Source organism: Bos mutus, chromosome 24, assembly GCF_027580195.1.
Source record: "Bos mutus isolate GX-2022 chromosome 24, NWIPB_WYAK_1.1, whole genome shotgun sequence".
Lineage (NCBI taxonomy): Eukaryota > Metazoa > Chordata > Mammalia > Artiodactyla > Bovidae > Bos > Bos mutus.
In genome coordinates this window covers 42,820,587-42,841,205 of record NC_091640.1, presented here as the reverse complement: position 1 = coordinate 42,841,205, position 20,619 = coordinate 42,820,587, and the positions used below count along the sequence as shown (strand labels likewise).

The window sequence follows — 20,619 nt, the reverse complement described above, 5'->3', positions numbered from 1 at the left end:
ATTTATATAAATGTATATACACATATCTATTGATCAATGAGTATTATAAAGAGTACCAGCCTAATAAACCCCTAAACTCTACATACACCATTTGTTCTCTTCCTCAAAGCAAGTGCAGTGATGAGGATGACTGTTCAGCACAACAGAAACGCGTTTCTTTACAGGGACAGCCACAGTCAAGGCACAAAGATCTATAGGGATTTTCCTTGAGTAGTTAGTTATCAAAATAATATTACATCTTGTGGTCTGTACAGTGTAATAAACCAGCAATAAAACAGCAACAGGAAGAACCTATTAAAGGAGGCGCTGCCACAGCAGTGGAGTCTGGGGGACCACAGTGGATGGGACTCATGTGAACTGGAGGAACGTGGCCCCAGTGAGTGGGGGCTTTCTGCTGACACGTGGAAGGTCAAGGGGCTCCAGCAACAATGCTGAAGTTGGCCTCCCCTGGAGACGGAACTGAACCCCACTGCGGCTCAGGGTCTCCCCTGAGTCGGGGGCCCATCCGGTCAGAAAGGCAATCCCCAGTGAGGCCTGAGCTAGTGTGTCTCCCCATCTTCCAACTTCTCCACGACTCAGGGGCCCCTACCCCTACACAGACCAGGGTTTGGGGAGGAGTGAGGGGACAGAGGTGGCTGGGGACCTGGTGGTAATGAGAGCCCCGCAGACAGCTCCAGGGTGGATGAACAGGACTCCTTGAGTTGTGCCTGGCGAGCCTGGGATGGGCTGGGCGGGGCGGGGGCGGGGCAGCGGGGGGCGGGGGGCTCACAGGAGCTCGTACTGCTTGAGGTGCATCCGCTGGATGATGTCCCTGCAGTCGTTGAAGACGCGGCGGATGTTCTCCGTGTCCACAGCGCACGTGAAGTGAGGGTAGCAGTAGTGCTTGCCGTCGCCGGTGGCCGTGCTGATGCGCTGTGGGGACACGGCCGTCAGCTCCGGGGTGGGGGGCGGGGATAGGGGTTGTCTGCCAGGGTTGAGCCCCCCAGAACCCACTTTCTATGCAAATTTGAAATCAGCTCAGAATACAAAGTTTCTTTTCAAAATGAGGACATTTAAACCTGAGTGGGTCTGTTTCTCTGTGACCCCTGAGCCGAGAGGGAGTAAACGCCCCCCTGCCCCGTCCCTTTGGGAAAAGGCGACACGCGGATGGGTAGCTGTCTCGGGGTCGCCCCGGGATCTGCGCCCTGACCGGCGCTGCTGACAAGCTGTGTGACCCCAGGTCGTAAGTCCACCTCTCGGAGGCTCGGGGCGCTCATCACTCCTCACTCCGGGGAGAGGAAAGGAGCCGTGGGAGGATGAGCGCAGAGCCGCGCGGGCTGAGGTAGTGGGAAGGCAGAGGGCGGGGAAGTGCTCACCAGGAACAGGTCCCGGATGAAGAATTTCGCCCTCGTGACTTTGGGGTCTTCTCCTGCATCCGGCGTCGCTGTAGGAGATGAAAGTTTTTATTTAAGAGCCGTGAAACGAATACAGCTCGACGGAGGGCGTAAGAGGCGGAGGGCCTTCGGCCATGCAGCCGAAATCTTCCTTCCTCCTCCCAGGTCATTTTGATTTTAGCAGTGGTTGGCGTCTGCTGCTGGAAGACGACGTCCACTCACATCAGATGAAATGTCTCACTGACGGGGAGCCCCGCCCCCCGACCGCCTGCACCCCAGGGTCATCCTTAGGCCTCATGCTGAGACCTTCCCATGAAACATGCTGACCAGACAGGGTGAGGGGAGCAGGAGGCTGGTTCCCCGGAGAGGTCAGAGCAGGCCCCGCCTGTGAGGTGGACGGCGACGCCACCACACGGCAGGCAGCGTGGGGCCTTGGTGCTGCCTGTGGGCAGCTGCTCCCCGGCCTAGGGAGCCCCTGCCAGGCTGGCTGAAGTTGGTGCAGAGACCTAGACAGGTTTCTTCCCTTCTAACTGAAGTCTCTGGGAAAGCCCCCTTCATTCTGCTTCATCCCGTTTGGGACTAAACCATGAGGAGTGGGGTTATTGTGCTCTAAGCAAACCCCTCCTTGCAGACTCTGGGGTCGGGATGGGGGGTGGCCTAGGAAACTCAAAACCCAGAAGCAGCCCCTGAAAGGGAGCGCGAATCCTCCAAGGTTTGCCGGGTGGGACCTTCTAGGCTGCAGCACTGACGGCCTCCTGGGACGGTTGGTTGCCTGATGAAGTCACCATGCTGTGGCCGGAGTCATCGCTGGGGACAGAGGCCTCAACATGGTGCCGGCAGCGGGTGGCTCAGGACAGAGGCCTGGCTAGGGCCGCTCAGACAGTGGCTCCCTCTCAGTCTGTGCAGGTCAGTGGGCAGGTCCACGCGGACCGACCCACACAAGCCCGGAAGGCAGAGAGTCTCCGTCAACCCTCACCCATAACAAGCTGCCTTCCCTCCGCCTGCCCAGTGTGGACCAAGTCAGACTGAAATTTTCACACATGGGACCCTACGGACACTTGAATGCTCTAGTAGCTTAGAGGGGGCAGGGGTCAAGAAGACTGATTAAATTAACTGAATTTCCTAGATTCATCAGAATTGGGAATTATAGTCACAGTGCTATTGAAAGAGCAATTCTTTCCCATAATTCCGAGATAACTTGTTTCATAATCTTACCGTCTTCAGGAACAGTATAATTTGCGTACTCTGGGAAATAGTCTTCAATTTTTGATTTCCCCGCTAGCACTTTTTCTGCCAGCATATCCTGTTTGTTCAGGAACAAGATGATGGAAATGGTGCGCAACCACCTGGAAGGAGAAGCAAGCACACAGATGCGGGTCCTCGGCAGGAGCAGGGTGAGGCAACCTGCTGCCCTCTGGATGCTGTGAGGGGCTTGGATTTCTTGACAGCCTGGCACCTCGGCCCCCACTCCATCTGGACGCTTGACACTCGCATGAGGATAAACTATCCACCAGGATAACTCTGCTCCACCAGGCTGTACGTTTACTGGCACCAAAACTAAACTTCATGTAGGGAATAAGCGTACTTGGATTTGTGGTGTAATTTACTAGTAAAGGGTTAGAAAAGCAAGAGAAGTTAAAGCTTCAACAACAGAACAGAGAAGTGGGCATCTGGAGCTATCGGTCGAGGAGCTGGCATGTGGGGGGTCTGAGTGGGGACCCACCACTTGGCTGACAAGCTGAGGGAGGGGCTCAGGGGTCATCTGGTCATCAGTGGATGCTTCGAATGGTTGCTTTCTGAATGTTAAAACCCAAACAAAGCCAATTTTGAACCAGAAGGCGATGGCACCCCACTCCAGGACTCTTGCCTGGAAAATCCCATGGACGGAGGAGCCTGGTGGGCTGCAGTCCATGGGGCCGCTAAGAGTCAGACATGACTAAAGCGACTTAGCAGTAGCAGCAGCAACGTAGAGATATGGATTTTCCTGACCAAGTCCTATCAGTTCCAGCCCCATTGAAAGTCTCTACATTAGACGGGCTGGAAGGGACGCTGCTTATGGTTTGAGAAGATTTATCACGAGGAAAGATTCCCTTGGAAAACAAAGATGGCCGTGCTGAGCGGTATTAGCTCTAAACCCAGGGTGAGGTCGTGTTCACCACCTCTCACCTGTTGTTCCAGATGCTCTCGAAAAGGTCCAGTGACTCCCGCAGGCGGTTGGTGTTGTTGTCTTCCCGGATGACCATGTTGTAGCTGCTGCAAGCAGCCACATAGATGATAGCAGTGACGTCTGGGTGGGGAAGAGGGGCACCTGGGTGACTCACAGCAGTGATGCTCCGTGTCTCCAGGGAGAGCTCCCTCGGTGACAGCACTGGTGACCCCGACCCCCAAAGCAGCAGAGACAGTGTGACCCAGGATGCCGGACTCCCATGTCCAGGGGACGCTTAGTCAAGGCGCTTGATGATGAACTAGTGGGAAGCAGCTAAGACACAGCAGTAGGAGTGGAGGTGGGTTCATTCCTATTTTCTTGAGACAGCGGAGAACTCACCATTGAAGCACTGGATCCATTTTCTTCTCTCATCCCTCTGGCCGCCGACATCAAACATGCTGGGGTAGAATGGGGTGGGGGGGGTTAACCAGGGATAGTGGATGCTCCTCCTTTGCTGCTCCCTCAGCCGAAGACTCTCCTTGCATGGTGACGTTGTGGACTGGACCCATGGGGCCTCCCTGGTCTGGCCCAGCTGGGTGTCCACACCCAATGTTTCTCTCCTCTGGGCCCTTGCCCTGTGGTCGGTCAGTGGCTCTCGGCTCTTGTCCCCCCAGGGCAGCCCCCTGCCTGTGTCCTCCTCCTCTGCACCTGCCCAGGCTGCCAGGCTGGCTCACCCTCTCAGCCATGTGGAGCTCAGGTACCTTCCTCCCTGCACTGACCACCTGCACTCCAGGGTGTGCACGGGGGTGTGGCAGTGCCTGCCCACCCACGATCACCCACCGCCCATGCCCAGGGGTCCTGCCCACACACTTACTGGAAGTTGACTTTGTCCACTTGGAATCTGGTCTCGAAAATCCCTGAGGTCAGAACTCTGCATCTGAGGAGGTCCTGGGGGCAGAGAGAGGGGAGCAGACCCAGTGACCCTGTCCTTAGGGGTCATCCTGGGGCAGAGAGGGAAGCAGACCCAGAGACCCCGTCCTTAGGAGGTGGCCCCAGGGCAGCCACAAGCCGTGAGGTTCTCTCCATCAGAAAAGAAAAGGAAATTAAACACTTGACAAACATTCTCGGTCTCACTCCCCAGAGAAAATCACAGTTGTGTGTTGGTCTGGTTTACAGTCTTGATGGCTCAGCTTTCTCTTAGGAATTTCTTCTAATCTCTCCTGAGCGTCCTCTACTGACACGGGTCCCTGACAGCCGCCTGGGGTCTGGGAAGCTGAGCCCGTCCTGCCGGCTCTTGCTCTGGGTCAGATTCCCGTGGGTGCTGGCTGGTTTCAGACTGTCTTCTCCTGTATTTCTAGTTGCTAACATAAAAGACGGTGTATTCCCAAGGGGATGAGAAAGCCTTACAGTTTCACAATCTGACACCTCTGCAGGCCAGTCAGGTTTCAGTGTTTCTTTGCTGGTGACTAAATCCATTAGGATGTCAATCAGCCACTGCAGATTCCAGAATTGGGGGGACAGTGGCTCCTCCGAACTGATGAGGAGTCTGAAGACAGAATCCAGGAGCGGGCTCAAGGCCCAGGTTATAGCTCCTGAGTCAGCCTCACAGACGGATGGATGCTGGGGTGGGTGAGGAGCCCAGACCTCTGGGAGGTGGGAGGCAGGGAGCAGAAACCCTCCAGTATCCCCAGGTTCGGGCTGTGGTCATGGCCCGACCCCACCTACCTGGTCGGTGGGCGTGTAGTCCACCAGGCTGACGCTGTCGATTCTCTCCAGGAAGCTAGAAAAAAAGCAAGACATGCTGGGAACACCTCCAGGCTGGGAGGTAGGTGCCCATGTTTGGGGGGGCCCCCTCGACCCCAGGGGGACCAGGCAGCCATGGACCAGCAGGTTCATGCTTTATTCACCACATGTCTCCCCAGCAGGTCAGTGTCCTCACGGTGCTGATGGGGTGCCAGACCCGTCCCTCCCTCCCCTCTTCCCTTGTGCAAGGCTGGGGTCCTTGCAAGGTTGAGCTGGTGGATGGCTGCTGTGTAGGCACACAGCAGGCCAGACCGTCCCAGTAAGACCGGGGTTCAGAGGGAGTCGTGTGTGCACAGGCTGAGCCTGCGTGGGGGGTCAGTCTGGTCCCCAAGGTCCGATGCTTCACTGGTGGAGGGGTGGAGAGAGGGCAGGACACGGCATGTGTGGGTCCTCCCACCTCCCACCCCCGTTCACGTCCACCTTCACGCCCACCCAGCCTTCTCTTCCTACATAGCACTTACTACCACCTGACAAATTCTATACATATTTGTCTATTATCTGTCTCTCCCTCTGAATTCAGGACCCACCATTCTGTCCCGTTGGATGGGTTTCCCCAGCACCTGGCTTGGCACCCTGCGTGTCTGTGGGATGAGGCGAGCAGGTGCTGCAAGGCCCAACCTGGACCTGGGAGGACACCGGGGAACCTAGGGGATACAGGGGGACCCCGGAGGACACAGAGCTGGTAACCAGTGAGCACGGGACCACGTTCCAGGTGGGAGGAGCAGAGTGTGTCAGGACCAGGAGGGGACTTGCCCGACATTTCTCCTGGACGGCTCAAGTCCACTGCTCTGATCTCGAGTAAAGCCGTGGAGGCTTCCCCTCAGCCTGTGTGCTCAGGAGCTTCTGCACAGCGATGGGTGGGCGCCTCCCCATGGTCACAGCAGCCTCCCTGGCCAGCACTGCAGGCCCTGGAGCTGCTTTCTGGAGGAGGGTCTAGAAGGGGACGCCTGATAGCTCAGCCTGGTGTGAAAACCACAGTGGGGTTTGGCCCAGTCCTCGCTGGCTTTGTGTCTGGTACATCAGAAGGCCCTCAAGGTCCACCCCGAACACCTCATGGGGAAGGAACAGGGCAAGAGCCTCGCGTCTGTGATGGAGGGGGAGAGGTATCTGCACAATGGTGGTGGGGCTCCGGACCCTGGGGGCTCTGGCAGGGGTGGAGGATGAGCTGCCTCCCTTCCCACTGCAGGGCTGTGATAACTTGAGGCGGTCCTCCTCTTAGCAGGGAAATCTAACATGAACATGTGACAGATGCTGATCCTCTCTGAAAGGGCTGGAAGGAACTGAAAATCAGACCAGGCAGGAAGTCCTTCAGCTCAGAGTTTAGGGGGCACCGCTTTCACACTGGATGCAGACAGAGAGGAGGGGATGAGTGAGTCTATTAGATGGCCGTGACTGGTACAAGTAGAAACAATGAAATGTGGTCAACAAAAAAGACATCAAGCATTCCTGAAAGATCAGAGACCACCATCCCAAGGAGGACGCTGTAGGAGTACCCTCCTCACCCAGACAAAGGAAAGCTGTCCCTCGTGTCCCCACCTCTGAGCCCCGGAGGGGTGTTAGGGTTCTTCCATGCATTCGGGCTAAGACGCTTCAGTCGTGTCTGACTCTCTGCAACCCCATGGACTGTAGCCCGCCAAGCCCCTCTGTCCGTGGGATTCTTCAGGCAAGAATACTGGAGTGGGTTGCCGTGTCCTTCTCCGGAAGATCTTGCGAACCCAGGGATTGAACCTGCAACTCATGTCTCCTGCATCGGCTGGTGGGCTCTTTACCATTTCCACTTGGTACTTAACCACCAAGGATCTGACAGGCATCAGTGAACATTTCCCAGGCATCTTCTGAACTGTCACTGATGCAGGATAGGCCTCTGAGTTCACATTTGTGCCACCAAAGCTGCAAATCCCCCCAGATGGCTGAGAGCCTAAGGAGTAAAAACTACAGCAGTCAGTTTCTGCAGGCTTTTCGCCTTAATCTTTGGTTCAACTGGTGTATTACCCACATGGTATAGAAGGACTTCTTAAAATTGGGACTCCTAAAATAATATATAGGACAGGAATTTTAAAGGAACTTTCCAAATTATGCAGTTTTGTGTGACTAAATTTTTTTATGGTTTTTAAAAAAGATTTATTTATTTCTGGCTGCACTGGGTCTTCATTGTTGCGTGCTGGCATTCTCTAGCTGGGGAGAGCAGGGGCTCCGGTTGTGGCACACAGGCTCTAGGTACACGGCATTGGTAGTTTTGGCTCATGGGCTCAGTAGTTGCAGCACTTAGTTGCTCCTTAGTATGTGGGATATTCCTGCACCAGGAAATGAACCTATTTCCCCTGCATTGGCAGGTGGATTTTTAACCATTGGACCACCAGGGAAGCCCATGACTAAATTCTAAAGGGTTGACTCCCTAAACACACCACTGCCTGTGATGCGGAAAAATTCACAAGATCTAAGGGTCCCACTTGTAGATGCTTCACTCCCACTAGACACAGAGCTGCAAGACAATAACAAGTTACCATTGTACAGTCACTCCCATCACAGTCACTTTAAGAAAAGCCGTTAAAGAGCAATTTACTGTGCTTTAACTGCTTCCTACTACAGCTGAGGATAGTTGCGTTTGCAGAGTGTTTTTACTCTGGCCACTGGGATCACCTTCTGCTGGATCCTGGCACGAGACAGCCATTCACTGCTCTTTTCTCCTCTGTTGGCCGCCCCACCCCAGTACCTCATAATCGCCGAGTTCTTCTGGCTGGGGGGTGGGGGGTGGATTGTAAAAACATGAAACTATTCTGTTAAATGTCTGAACAACTGGATCCAAGGAAAAGTACCAAATATATTTAAATAAAATGTATTTAAAATGATTTGTTTTGTGAAGAATGTGGCAGGTCAGAGCTCGGACAAACGGAGTGAAGCCTTTTCTCGGTGTGTTATCAAAATTCACTTCAAGATGCTTATTTACTTGATGGAAAAACACTGGAGGAAAGTGTTACCAGAAATGACAGCAGCCTGCGGCAGGGCTGAGACCCAGGCCACATAAAGTGGTCCTTGACCAGAGCTGGGGCTTAGGAGTTGCAGCCAAGTCACAGTTGGGGTGGACGAGTGACCCTTGTGCCCCCACCCAGGTTGTCCCTGCCCCTCACCTGCAGGGCACACCTGCTGACTCACGTCCTGCTCCTCTTCAGGGAGTGAAGTTCACATTGAACCTGCCTCCACGCCCTCTGTGATCCGCCCCAGTTCTTCCCTGTTCCCAGTGGTGTCAAACCTTCCACCCCAGTCAAAGCCACACGGGGATTTTCGGCTTTTCAGACCTTTATGTAATCCCCACTTTTTTTTTTTTCCCCTTGGCAGCCTCAGATTGAACCCAATCTCTTCTAAGAAGCCAACTCTAGAGAACAGAATCGACAGCCCAGAAACAAACCCACAACATACAGACAACTAATTTATGACAAGGGAGCAAAGAACGTACACTGGAGAAAGGATGGTCTCTTTTAAGAACTGGTGTTGGGGAAACTGGATGGCTCCACGGAAAATAATCAAATCAGACTGCTACCTCACACTCTACGTAGAAATCAAACTCAAAACAGATTAAAGACTTGAATGTAAGACCTGAAACCACAGAATTCCCAGAAGAAAGCATAGGCCATGTTCTCCAACACTGGTCTCAGTAATTTATCTTTCTGGATGTCTCCTCAGGCAAGGGGAAGCAAAGCAAAAATAAACAAAAGGGATTACATCAACCTAAAAAGATTTTGCACAACGAAGGAAACTACCAGCAAAACAAAAAGACGGCCTACCAGATGGGAGGAGGTGTCTGATAAGGGGTTAATAATCACAATATATAAAGAAGTCATAAAACTCAGTAGCTAAAAACAATCCAATTAGAAAATGACGCTGTCACTGGGGAGCTCTGGGCGGGGTCGGGAGCAAGAGAACCCAGGGGAGGTCTGAGTTCAAATGGACCCTCAGCCAGGAGCCCACCGAGCTGGGCACCAATCCAACACCCAGGGATGGTAACCCAGACATACCCGTCCTGCTCCAGATGGAGCAGTTGGGGTGGACTAGTGACCCTTGCTAGTCCATCTGGCTGTAGGAAAACTAGTGACCCTTGCTAAGCATCTGGCTGTAGGAAAACAAACCTGGTAAACCAGGCAGGCTGGTCTCATTCCAACCAGTTGATTAAAAGAAGACAAGACAAGAGGCCTGCTCATCAGTGTGTTATGTCCACGGGCTTGAAGCTTGTTGCCAGCAGCACCTGAAGTCCTGAGCTCTGGATTCTGGCTGTGGAAACACCTCCAAGAGGGTGTTGTAGCTGTTGCAGGTATCTTGCTCATGGTCAACAGGTTGAGGGGGGTCTGGCTGACCCCTAGACTATGTTCAGTGAGTGGGATGGTCGGACTGGCGCTTACTTTAGGGGGTGCTTTTCCAAATCAAACACGGCAGGGTGGGCATTCGACACCCCCACCTGAAGGGCACACCCACACTAAGACTCTTTTAGGGAGAAGCAGCTTTAGTAAGAAGCGTCTCCAACAGCACACTTCTCATCTGAACTGAAATAAACTCAACAGCTCATAGAGTGAACTTAAAAGTTTATTCTAAATCCATTTGGAAACTGCATTTGAAGGCAGAAAAATACAAAGGAGAAATAAGAGGAGAAATTGTACTAGTGGTTGCACAGAAGAGGAACTATTTCCTTGGCTATGTTTGAGCTGGGCTCAGCCTAGGGCAGTTTCAATAAGGAGGAATCTGGTTGCCTTGAAGAAACTATTACAGTAAAGAAGTTAACGACCTGGGCTTCTAGAAATGGGCATGCAAATAGAAATTCAGGTGCTAAAACCGAGTCCAGAAAAATTCTATGCTTTCTGAACCAAATCAACCTCCAAATTATTTTTCCTTAAATAGCTTCGTAAACAGCATGTACACTCATGTGCAATAACATGCAGTTTAAAATGATTTATTTGACAAACTTCTGTGGTTCATATTCCAGCATTTCATCAACTGCAAAAGTGAGGAAATAATTCGTGGGCCTGATATGCTTTTGAAAATATGTATGTTTTATAAAAATGTACATTCATGTAGTTTGAAATGAGCATATTTTAAGAAAGGCCAAGCATATATAAGCACTATTTAATCTCACAAAATATATTAATTTTGTTGGGAATATCTGCACTATAAAAGGGTCCTAAATGTACCAAAGGATCAACACCAAGCTATTTTTTGAGCTGTAATAATTTTTGCAGTCTGAGGAGGGTTAGGATGTGCTCACATACAGCTGCTTCTGTGCAACATGCAGATGGGAGGAGACACCTAAAGGTACAGGTTCTAGAGAGAGGATGTGGGGAGACGACTGGCAGGTGTTGCTCATAGAAGACTCTGGAACAACAGCCAGTCAGACGTAGTGACACTTAAATACGAGGGTCAGTTCTCATCTGCACACACCTCTGCATTTTTTCCCCTGCTTAAACACACACATTCATACAGGAGGACATGTTATAGTGGTGAACATTTGGTTCTCAACCTTCCGAAGAGCTTGGAAGAGTCCTCTGAATTATTTCCTGAAATACTGGAATTGTCTCATGGAGAAATCTTCCAGTGAAGGGAAGGGGGAATTAAAAATATCCTTAACTATTTAACTTAGATTAATATGCCTGCTGAGGCAAAAGCAAGTCACTGCTCTCTTTGTTCAAGGATCAGAGAAAGTGGTGGCTATAGGCTCTACGTTTTCACTTTTACTTTGCACACCACCGTTCCAGAAAGACAGAAGGCAGCACAGCTGGGCTCTGGACTGAGAGGGTCGAGTCTGCACTTGTCCTTCCCACACTTCCAGACGCTGCACGAGAATGTCAGGGATTTGAAAGGCTAAACCAAATATCCCAGCTTGTATCAGTATTTCCAAGGTTTTAAAGAGTTGTCGCTTTAAGACAAGATAATAAATGCGAATAACTAGAACCTAAAATTTTATTTCTAGTTTTGATTAAAATCTAAACAAAACTCACTCCCACACACAGTCCCAGGGCTTCTCAAACCCATCAACAGTTCTTTGGCAACATTAGAGAAATGTGACTGTCATGCTAATTGGTATACTTTAAAACAAATCTAATCAAAGTCTAACGAATAGGAAAATAACCAGAAATGTGTGAGAGAAATTCACTTGGAAATAACCGTCACACATTAAGCCTTGTAAATCTTAAAACCATAAACAAATGATTTTCTCTTATGATATGTGGAGGTTACGTAGCATTTTCTTCCAGTTACAGAAAGGCAACTACCACAAGAAATTTATAGGCCATAAAAAGTAAAAGAGTATTACACAAGAAGGTACTAAAGTAATTTCAGTGTAAGCTATGAGAACAGATTAATAGTCAGATGTAGACTGCATTTGACAGCAACAAACTAAGGATACACAGAATGGCGCTGCCCATGAAATAAGTTGCTGAATGAACAGTAGAAAGCCCAGCAATAGACCTACGTAATCACCACCCCTCAACTCCAGATACTACACAAAAGTAAAAAGAAAACTGTCAATTTTGATAATTCGGGCAGAAAACTGAATACACGGGAACTAGAGTTACATAGCAACCCACTCCAGTACTCTTGCCTGGAAAATCCCATGGATGGAGGAGCCTGGTAGGCTGCAGTCCATGGGGTCGCGAAGAGTCAGTCAGACATGACTGAGCGACTTCACTTTCACTTTTTACTTTCAGGCATTGGAGAAGGAAATGGCAACCCACTCCAGTGTTCTTGCCTGGAGAATCCCAGGGACAGGGGAGCCTGGTGGGCTGCCGTCTATGGGGTTGCACAGAGTCGGTCACGACTGAAGCGACTTTGCAGAGTTTTGACTAAATTTTTGAGAAAGATTCATATAAGTCAAATTAACTTGATACACTTAATCACAAGCCATACAGAACTTTCAAATCCAGTTAAGAGTTAAGAGAAGGCCTGGGAATTCTTCGTGTGTCTGGAGAGCACTGTAAACCCGAAGGGAGAAGCATCTTGAGTAAGAGCAGTTCAGCATTCTGGCCGATTCCGAGGTTCTAGTGTAGAGTATCCGTCTTCGGAAGGTCGCTTGCGGCTGGCTCGCCTCTGAGCGGTCCAGCGGTCACACCTGGTCCCGCAGGCGGGCCAACCTCTGGGACAGCTCGTCCTGCTCGGCCGAGGCTACGCTCGTCCCCACGGAGCCGGTCTGGCCCTGCGGCAGCTCCATGTTGAGGTCGAGGCCGGCCTCGTCTGCCATTTCCTGCAGCAGCATGTCCACCTGGCCCTGGGGAGTGGTCAGCGTCGTCGTGCTGCTCATCGTGTCCTCCATCTGCTGCGTCTGAACGTCCAGCGTCTCGAACTGGTGCTCGAACTTGTCCATCAGGGCGGAGATCTTCTCGAGGTTCATGGTCTTCAACGTCGCGTCCATCGACTTAACCACTCCGGCCATCGACTTGGTCACCTTGCCCATCGTCACAGCCGTCTGGACCCTGGCGGCCACCGCGTCCACCCGCGCGCTCATCCTCAAGAAATTCACTGCCTGGTTCTTCTGGCGAATCGCGTTCTCGGCGTGAATCCTCGCAACTTCCATATTGCCCTTCTGAATGGCCTTTTTAATCTTGGCCTTTTCGGCCTTTTCCTCCTTGTCGCATTTTTTGGCACTCCTCCCCAGTTCTTTGGCCGCGAACTTTAAGTTGAACAGGTGTTTCTCCATGTTGGACATGTTCGGACTGCTTCCGAGGGTCGGCGGCCACGGTCAAGGAGGAGGCCGGAGGAAGTAGAAAAACAGAGACCGTTCCCCGCCGCCGCTCCTTTGTTTTGGTCTCACTTCCTGTTTCTGCCGTCCTGGGCGCAGGCGGTGACGTCATCCCTCGGCGCCAGGGCGGGGCCCGCGGCGTAGCGGGTGGGGCCAGGAGACGCACGACACGGCTCAAGGGACGCACGGCGCCAGGGGCGGGGTTTCCGGACATGGCCCGCTGAGACCAGGATACTTTCGGGCAGGATCCTCCAGTCGGAGGACTGGGGCCTCGCCGACTAGGGCACTCGCCGTCTGTACCTAGTTTTCGCCAGTTGTTAAAGCACTGAAGCATTAGTAAATCAACAGAAGTGCGTGTATGCACACTTTCTTATGCACGGACAGGCTGGGGGCCGGAGGTGTCCAATTAAAGACTGAAAACCAGGAAGCTTTCCCGAGGTCAGCAGACTTTCTCCACCTGCTCCTGCAACTTCCACCTTCTCAGGGGAAAGTGGACCGTTAATAATTAAAAGTACAAAACACACAAAGTTGTGTCACTGACCTGCACCTCATTCTTTAGGGACAATCTGGCTGCAGCCTGAGACATCCTTTTACTGCAGTGGATGAAAATACCTTCCAGTCCATGGACCACCTCATCTATGCCATCGCTGAAGGTCAGCTAGTAGGTGAACTGCTAATAACGACCATCCAGAAATCTTTCTGAAGTTTAGTAATAAAAGACCCATTTTTGCCGACATGATTCTATTTGATATTTTATAAATATCCAAGGAACTTCACTCACATTTAACTTTAACAGGCAAAACTGTCATTTTACATGATGCAGGCAAATGACGGTGAAGTGCTGGGACCCACACCCATTGGCATATATCAAAACTGTCACCCTTCAGAAGTGCAGGCTTGGAGGTGGCTGCAGCCGGTGCTGCGGCTTTTTTCTTTTAGGAAGAGTCCTTTGGTACAGCAACGACAACATAAAAAGGCCCAACCTGCCCTAAGGAGCTCAGCTGACTGTTTGAGATAGTTTTAATCCAGAGGCTCACCACCCCTTTGGGCCTCCTGTGATAGTTGGCCATGGTGGTGTTGGCACATACGTTTTAATCCAGAGGCTCACCACCCCTTTGGGCCTCCTGTGATAGTTGGCCATGGTGGTGTTGGCGCATACATTTTCCTAAAACACAGCTCTGGTTATATCACTCTTGCTCCAACACCTGGGCAGAAAGGCATGTGGACACGGTCCCCACCCTCTTCTTTCTCTCCACACACAGGCAAGTCAGACTGAGCTTGAAGGCTGAACACCACTGTGTCACCTGTCAGTGTGGATGAGGACGGGTGGTCACTTCTCAGTTTGGATGAGTCCTCTCTGTGGACACTGTCCCTGCTGTGTGGGCTTCCACCCCATACCTCTCCTCCTGCTGAGATCCTACCCCCGCCTCACACTGCTCCTCCAGAACCTTCTCCAGAAGCCCTTCTGAGCTGCACTCTCCACTCCACACAGCATACACAGCAGACCTCCTGGCACGGGAGGACCTATAATATTATGGGGACCTATAATATTACGAGCCACGTGGAGGCAGAGAACAGCCTTGTTCCTTTCCCCACTATGGAACCTAGAACATGCTCTGCACACAGGAGACACTGAACCCAAGTGACGCTTTGCTTAGTTGAATTTGACTGAGAGGGGCTAGGATGTTACCCTCATCAACAGCTTAGCTTAGATTTTGTTTTCCTAAAGTAGAACTCTTTCTTTACGTGAGACGTTTCTAGAAGGTGGCTCAGATGCTAAGGAATCTCCCGGTAATATGGGAGACCAGGGTTTGATTCCTGGGTGGGGAAGATCCCCTGGAGATGGAAATGGCAACCCACTCCAGTATTCTTGCCTGGAGAATCCCATGGACAGAGGAGCTTGACAGTACAGTCCACGGGGTTGCAGAGAGTCAGACATGACTGAGCAACTAATGTTAACACAGCTGTGAATCACTTCACCTTTCCCACTATACTTTTCTTTGGGGGGCATCTTTCTTCCAGAGTATTCTAAAACCAATTATGTACATGGACGTGTCTGGAAGGTACCACGTAAACACAAGAGTGCAAAGCATGAGACCCTACGTACACTGCAGAGTTTCAAGTTAGATTAAGCAAAGTCTGACTTTATAAACCTGTTCTGAAATCCAATTTTCTTTGATTTCCTTTCTCCCAAAATAGCTGTTTCCATGGCTACCTAATCACTTATTATTAGCGCTTAGAGGAAGTGCGTTTTTGGGGATAATGCAGTAGAGATTGTTTTTAATTTTCACAGTGGGCACCGGGGACCTCTTATGAAACAGAATCTCTGCTAATTTGCTCAGCTTGCTTGATACTCCAAAGACACTCATTTTTACCGAGAGGCCAACCCTTAAAGCTCATAATATGCTTATTCCCAGGCTGCTCCAGCCAGGTCCTCTGTCAGATGGTGCAGTGCCCACCCATTTTGAATCACTCTCAATTTCCCCTCCCCAGCTTCCAGCAACCACGAATCTACTTTCTGTGTCTATGGGTTTGCCTGTTTTGGACATTTCATACAAATGGAGTCATAGGGCATGTAGCCCTCGTGCCAGGGTTCTTTCACTGAGCCTCATGTCTTCCATGGAGAAGGCAATGGCACCCCACTCCAGTACTCTTGCCTGGAAAATCCCATGGACGGAGGAGCCTGGTAGGCTGCAGTCCATGGGGCCGCTAAGAGTCAGACTGGACTGAGCGACTTCACTTTCACTTTTCACTTTCATGCATTGGAGAAGGAAATGGCAACCCACTCCGGTGTTCTTGCCTGGAGAATCCCAGGGATGGGGCAGCCTGGTGGGCTGCCGTCTGTGGGGTCGCACAGAGTCGGACATGACTGAAGCGACTTAGCAGCAGCAGCAGCAGCATGTCTTCCAAGTTCACTCATGCTATAACATGCATCAGAACTTCATTCGATTTTATGGCTAAATAAGATCCCTGTGTGTGGCTGGACCAAGTCCGTTTATCCCTTCATCCTTTCATGCACATGTGGGTTGTTTGTGCTTTTGGATACTGTGGATGCTGCTGCTGTGAACATTTGTGCGCAGTTTTTGTGTGGACGTATGTTTTTAAATCTCTTAGGTGTACCCGGGAGAGAAACTGCTGGGTTCCTCCGTGTTTTAAGTTTCTGAGGAACTGTGGTGAGACCATTCTTGGATTCTTCACTGGAAGTTCAGCCCCCTGGAAAGCATCTCCTCCCTTCAAATATTCCCATGGTTTCTGCCATGGAAGAAATGACTTAGAATGAATCCCGTCTTAGTTAGCATCTGGGTTCAAAATATAAGACTGCTGAGCAGATAACATAGTGACTTGGAGTCACGCCAAGATGTCAGCAGATCTTTTTTTGAGAATTCAGAATAGAAGGGAAAACAAGACATGTCAGAACCCTGGACTCTGCCAACGCGAAGCTCAGCTCCCCACCAACCCCACGCTGAGCGCTGGGCTCCTGATTTCAAACAGCCCTGACTTCATGCAAAGACACCCTCCCAGTAATTGAGCCTCCAAGGAGGAATAAGACACATTTTTCAAGCAGCTGGAAACCTGGGGGCTGGGCAGGCGGGCTTGAGTGTCCCGGTCCCAGGGCATTCCCAGCTGGATGCTGGAATGTCCTTTCTTCCATAAACTATGGTGACAGGAAGCAGAAGCAGCTACTTTCCTTCAACATCTCATTTGGCAACATAAACACATTGGGCACCACGCATGCATCTAACAAGTGTTATGAAATGTTACTTGTTCTTGAAACCCCTTGGCCCCAGCTGCAAAATCCGACTGCAGAGGAAAAACAAGACCATGATTAAGAGACAATGGTTGCTGATCCCACTTGAGTCCCATGCATATTAAAATGGATTAAAGAAGCCAAGCTGGGGATGTTAGGATTAACCCAGATAGTGATGTTCAGGGCAGGGCGGGTGGTGGGGGGCAGAATCCAGAGCAGGAGTCACGGTATTGATGTCTGACAAGCCTGTAGTCTTCACCTTGAGTCTCAGTCTCGCTCTCCCTAATTTGAAAGGACAGAACTGAAGGAAATAGCAGATGGTGGCTGGGGTCCTCCCGGGTGGGAGTGCTGATCTCAGGCCCCTCAGGGGACCCCCTAAACCTCCGCTCCCACATGGAGACATGGTAGCAGGAGCTCAGCAAGGGCCCCCAGGTGCCAGGCACACTCTGGGGTGTTTGGGTCTCTGCTTAGTCAATCCTACAACAACTGCACAAGAACACAGTCCGTGACTTTATTCCCATGAAGCACCCTGCCCAAGCGAACATCTGGATCCTGACTGCCTGCCAGCAAAGCTCAGGCTGCTTCTGTTTGTCATATGTGCCTTGCATATTCTATTTTAAAGTAAATCATTAATTCTAACACTATGGTGATGGGCTCTTTTCATAAGAAAGAGAAATTCCTAATGGGACACTGAAGGGCGCTGAAGGCCCAGGAGACTTCACTCAAGAAATGCTGGAAATGGCGATCAGACATACCCCCATGAACCTCAGATGCAAACTTATATAGGTTTTAATGTTATCTTGAGCTGTGCTGGGAATTCCAGCTGCTGATAGTTTCTTAGTATGACATTCCCATCTCTACAACATTGTGATTTAACATATAATTCCTGTGGTTTTTAAGCGGTGGTGACATGGCCTTAGAAAAGAGCATGAGGGGGCCTCAGAAGGGAGATGAGGGCCCCTCTGGGAGGGGTGGCCCCCAGGACCCTCTGAGGTTGCGTTTAGCTCCACCAGATCTGTACCCCACACCACACCCACACCCACATCTAAACACCCCAGCTCTCTGGACTTCGCAATATGGCTGTGGAATAAGTGATCACAGGAAAGCAGTCACAAATGTGAACCAGAGCCTGTGGTCTGTTTACAAGGTGATGTGGATTCAACGCAAGTCTTGAAGGAACTGTTAAGCATGGCAGGAAAAGAGAAGTTTTAAGTACTGCTCTACTTAATTAGCGAAGAGTCAGAGGCAACTGAGCATGCACAACTAATTAACTACAGATCCTTATCAGTAAATAGACTTTCGAGTACATAAGGGAGGATCATTAATGCTGTTGGTGGTCATTCAGGGCCCCTGGGGCAGGTCTGTGGGCACCTCTGGTTAACCTGGCCCTCCTGGACAGCTCCAGAGGCTCCCTGAATTGGGGCAGCTCGCCACCTGCCAGCGGCTGAGCGGGTGTGGCCGTCTCCCCGGCACAAGGGGGATGAGGTGAAGTAAGGTTCCACCAGCACCATCTGTCTCTCTGTCTTGGCCTTGAGGACTGCCTTCCTCCTGGGAGGATCCCCTCTCTTCCCACTCCTCCATCCTCTGAAGACTGAACATCATTGCTTAGTACTTCTCCTCTGTCTATACTCGCTCATCTTGTCCAGGCTCTACAGTCATCAGTGGACAGGCACCGTCCACACCTGGGTCGCTTCCTCTCATCTAACACCAGCTCCTACATCCAGCCACTTGCTCCATCTCTGTCTCTGCTCTGGTATCTCAGTTTGGCTTCTCCAAACTGGAGCCAGATGGTGTCCTGTCCTCCACTAACGACATCTCCCTGGTCTCCGTCTGAATAATAGCATCATGACGCACCTGTGGTCACCCTGACCCCCTCTTTTCTCCACCTCTCTCATCCGATCTGCTGCATGGCTCTGTCCCCATGGACCAAGGCTCACCTCTAAGCCCACCATCTGCCCTGAAGCACCCATGGATCTCTATTGCCTCCGTTCTACCCTCTAAGCAGCAGCCAGAATGACCTGACAAGTCTGGGTCATCACATATCCAGGTGATGCCACTTGCTGCACGGGGTGGGAGAGCTGGACTCCGAGGGGCAGTGCGGTGGGGGTGCCCACCCTGGGCTGGGCCTCGTGGGCAGACTCACTATTGGGCGCAGTCGATGAGCTGGTACTCGTTGGACCGCTCGAAGCAGGCCTTCACACCTTCATCATCCCAGAGCTTCTTCACATGATCGAAGAATTCCTGAAATTTGAAAAAGTTATGAGTAAGAAAACATGTGCCACCCACCTTCTAAAAGTTAAAAGGAAAAAGAAAATGCCAAAACCATCTGCAGGGTAGGTCGGCTCCACACAGGGTGGAAGGCCTTATTCCTCAATCTACGTCAAACACTCTCATAGTCCCAGAGAGTTCCCAAAGCGGAAGTGATAAGTCCAAAATTAATGACATTCATCAACTATCCATTCCACTAAGAGTTTACCGTTCTTAAGACTCAGCGACTTGACTAGCAGAATGGCCACTTCAGCCATGAAAAAACACACTTGTTATAATGGCAAGGTCTGTTTTAGCTGCTTCCCTCGTGGCTCAAATGGTAAAGAATCTGCCTGTAATGCAGGAGATCTGGATTCAATCCCTGGGTTGGGAGGTTCCCCTAGAGAAGGAAATGGCAACCCACTCCAGTATTCTTGCCTGGAGAATTCCATGGACAGAGTAGCCTGGTGAGCTACAGTCCATGGGGTTGCAAAGGGTTGGACACGACTGAGTGACCAACACTTTCATTTTTAATTTTCTAGGTGAGAATGAAGCCACGATCATGAACAGACATGATTGACCAGGTGAGTTATGTTCTGCCCAGAAGCATTAGGTACATGAGAAAGAAACTTTTAAAATTATAATCTTTGGGGATAGTGATTTATTGTCTTCTGGTCTTTTAAGAAACTCTGAGGTAAGCATGAACCGGGAATTTTCATTCAAGCCCATCCATTATGGCACCAGCAGCCTCTGAAGCGGAAAGCTGGCCGCCTGGGTAAAGATGACTCTGTGAACCTGTATTTCCAAAATTACCCATTTTAAATGAGCAGCGCTATGGCAGCAAATGACTATACATTAGCAGCTAAATATAAAAGAAGTTATGTAAATTTTCAAGAAACTCTTTGTTAGAATATTTATATCCCTTCCCACACCAGGAAGCACTGACTTCCACCTTCGATCTGCAGGGGAGGGTCTGGGGCAAACCCTCCAGGAAGCAGCTGAGGCCATGCTTCCTAAGAAACAGCACAGGTTCTTTGCAGGGGGAAAAAAAAAACAAAAAAACTGAGTTGGCACATTTTTTAGAGATTCACAGTTCCATACAAGGGTGGATCCCAGTTCTGAGGGGCCTAACACTTCTAGAAGTTTTAGGCCCTCTAGGAAAAAGGAAACATAGAATTACAGGTACAAATTAGGTCCAGAACCAGGGAAGGGAAGTGGGGGCCCTAAGTGCGAGCATCACCAGATTCTAGTATGTCTTATCCTGACTCCTAATGTAAGGAACAATGTTTAAGCTTACGCCATGAGTCTTTGTGTCTATCGTGTCTGCCTGCCTGTTGGCATCAACAACAAATCCATACTGTCCATGGGGGACAGGAGTGGACAGCATCCATGTGAAGGAAAGGAGCTGGACCCTCAGCTTTTATCCTGCCCCTTGAACTGACGCTTCCTTCTGGAACCCTCCAGGGCTGCTCCCATCTCTCCAGAAAAGGGGTCTGTCTGTGGGTTTCCTTAAAAACTTCTTTCTAAGAGCCAAACAAGGACACACACACACACACACACACACATACACACGTTTAAAGAGAAA

At 50.6% G+C, this 20,619-nt stretch overlaps 2 protein-coding genes across 5 annotated transcripts in view; both read right to left on the bottom strand.

Annotated features, from left to right (window-relative positions):
• Nucleotides 1-763: 763 nt before the first annotated feature.
• The window catches only part of GNAL (G protein subunit alpha L), a 68,842-nt gene continuing 48,986 nt past the window's right edge, over nucleotides 764-20,619 (bottom strand). For 2 of the 4 annotated variants that reach the window (XM_070361974.1, XM_070361971.1), the window contains exons 5-12: nucleotides 18,931-19,028; nucleotides 5,245-5,299; nucleotides 4,394-4,467; nucleotides 3,919-3,977; nucleotides 3,540-3,660; nucleotides 2,589-2,719; nucleotides 1,356-1,423; nucleotides 764-912 (exon numbers count right to left, since the gene is read on the bottom strand). In XM_070361974.1, the coding sequence (XP_070218075.1) occupies nucleotides 766-912; nucleotides 1,356-1,423; nucleotides 2,589-2,719; nucleotides 3,540-3,660; nucleotides 3,919-3,977; nucleotides 4,394-4,467; nucleotides 5,245-5,299; nucleotides 18,931-19,028 (753 nt within the window). In that variant the 3' untranslated portion in view covers nucleotides 764-765. Of the gene's footprint in view, nucleotides 913-1,355; nucleotides 1,424-2,588; nucleotides 2,720-3,539; nucleotides 3,661-3,918; nucleotides 3,978-4,393; nucleotides 4,468-5,244; nucleotides 5,300-5,849; nucleotides 11,097-18,930; nucleotides 19,029-20,619 lie in introns of those variants that run through there. The other 2 variants (XM_070361972.1, XM_070361973.1) reach the window with 2 other exon arrangements.
• Nucleotides 11,252-13,129, bottom strand: CHMP1B (charged multivesicular body protein 1B). The gene has a single exon (XM_005901112.3). It carries the CDS (start codon nucleotides 13,004-13,006, stop codon nucleotides 12,407-12,409), a length of 600 nt encoding a protein of 199 aa, XP_005901174.1. The 5' UTR covers nucleotides 13,007-13,129; the 3' UTR covers nucleotides 11,252-12,406.

What these genes read in the sequence shown, in the direction of transcription:
- CHMP1B (XM_005901112.3), bottom strand. Translation starts at nt 13,006, where the DNA reads ATGTCCAACATGGAGAAACACCTGTTCAACTTAAAGTTCGCGGCCAAA.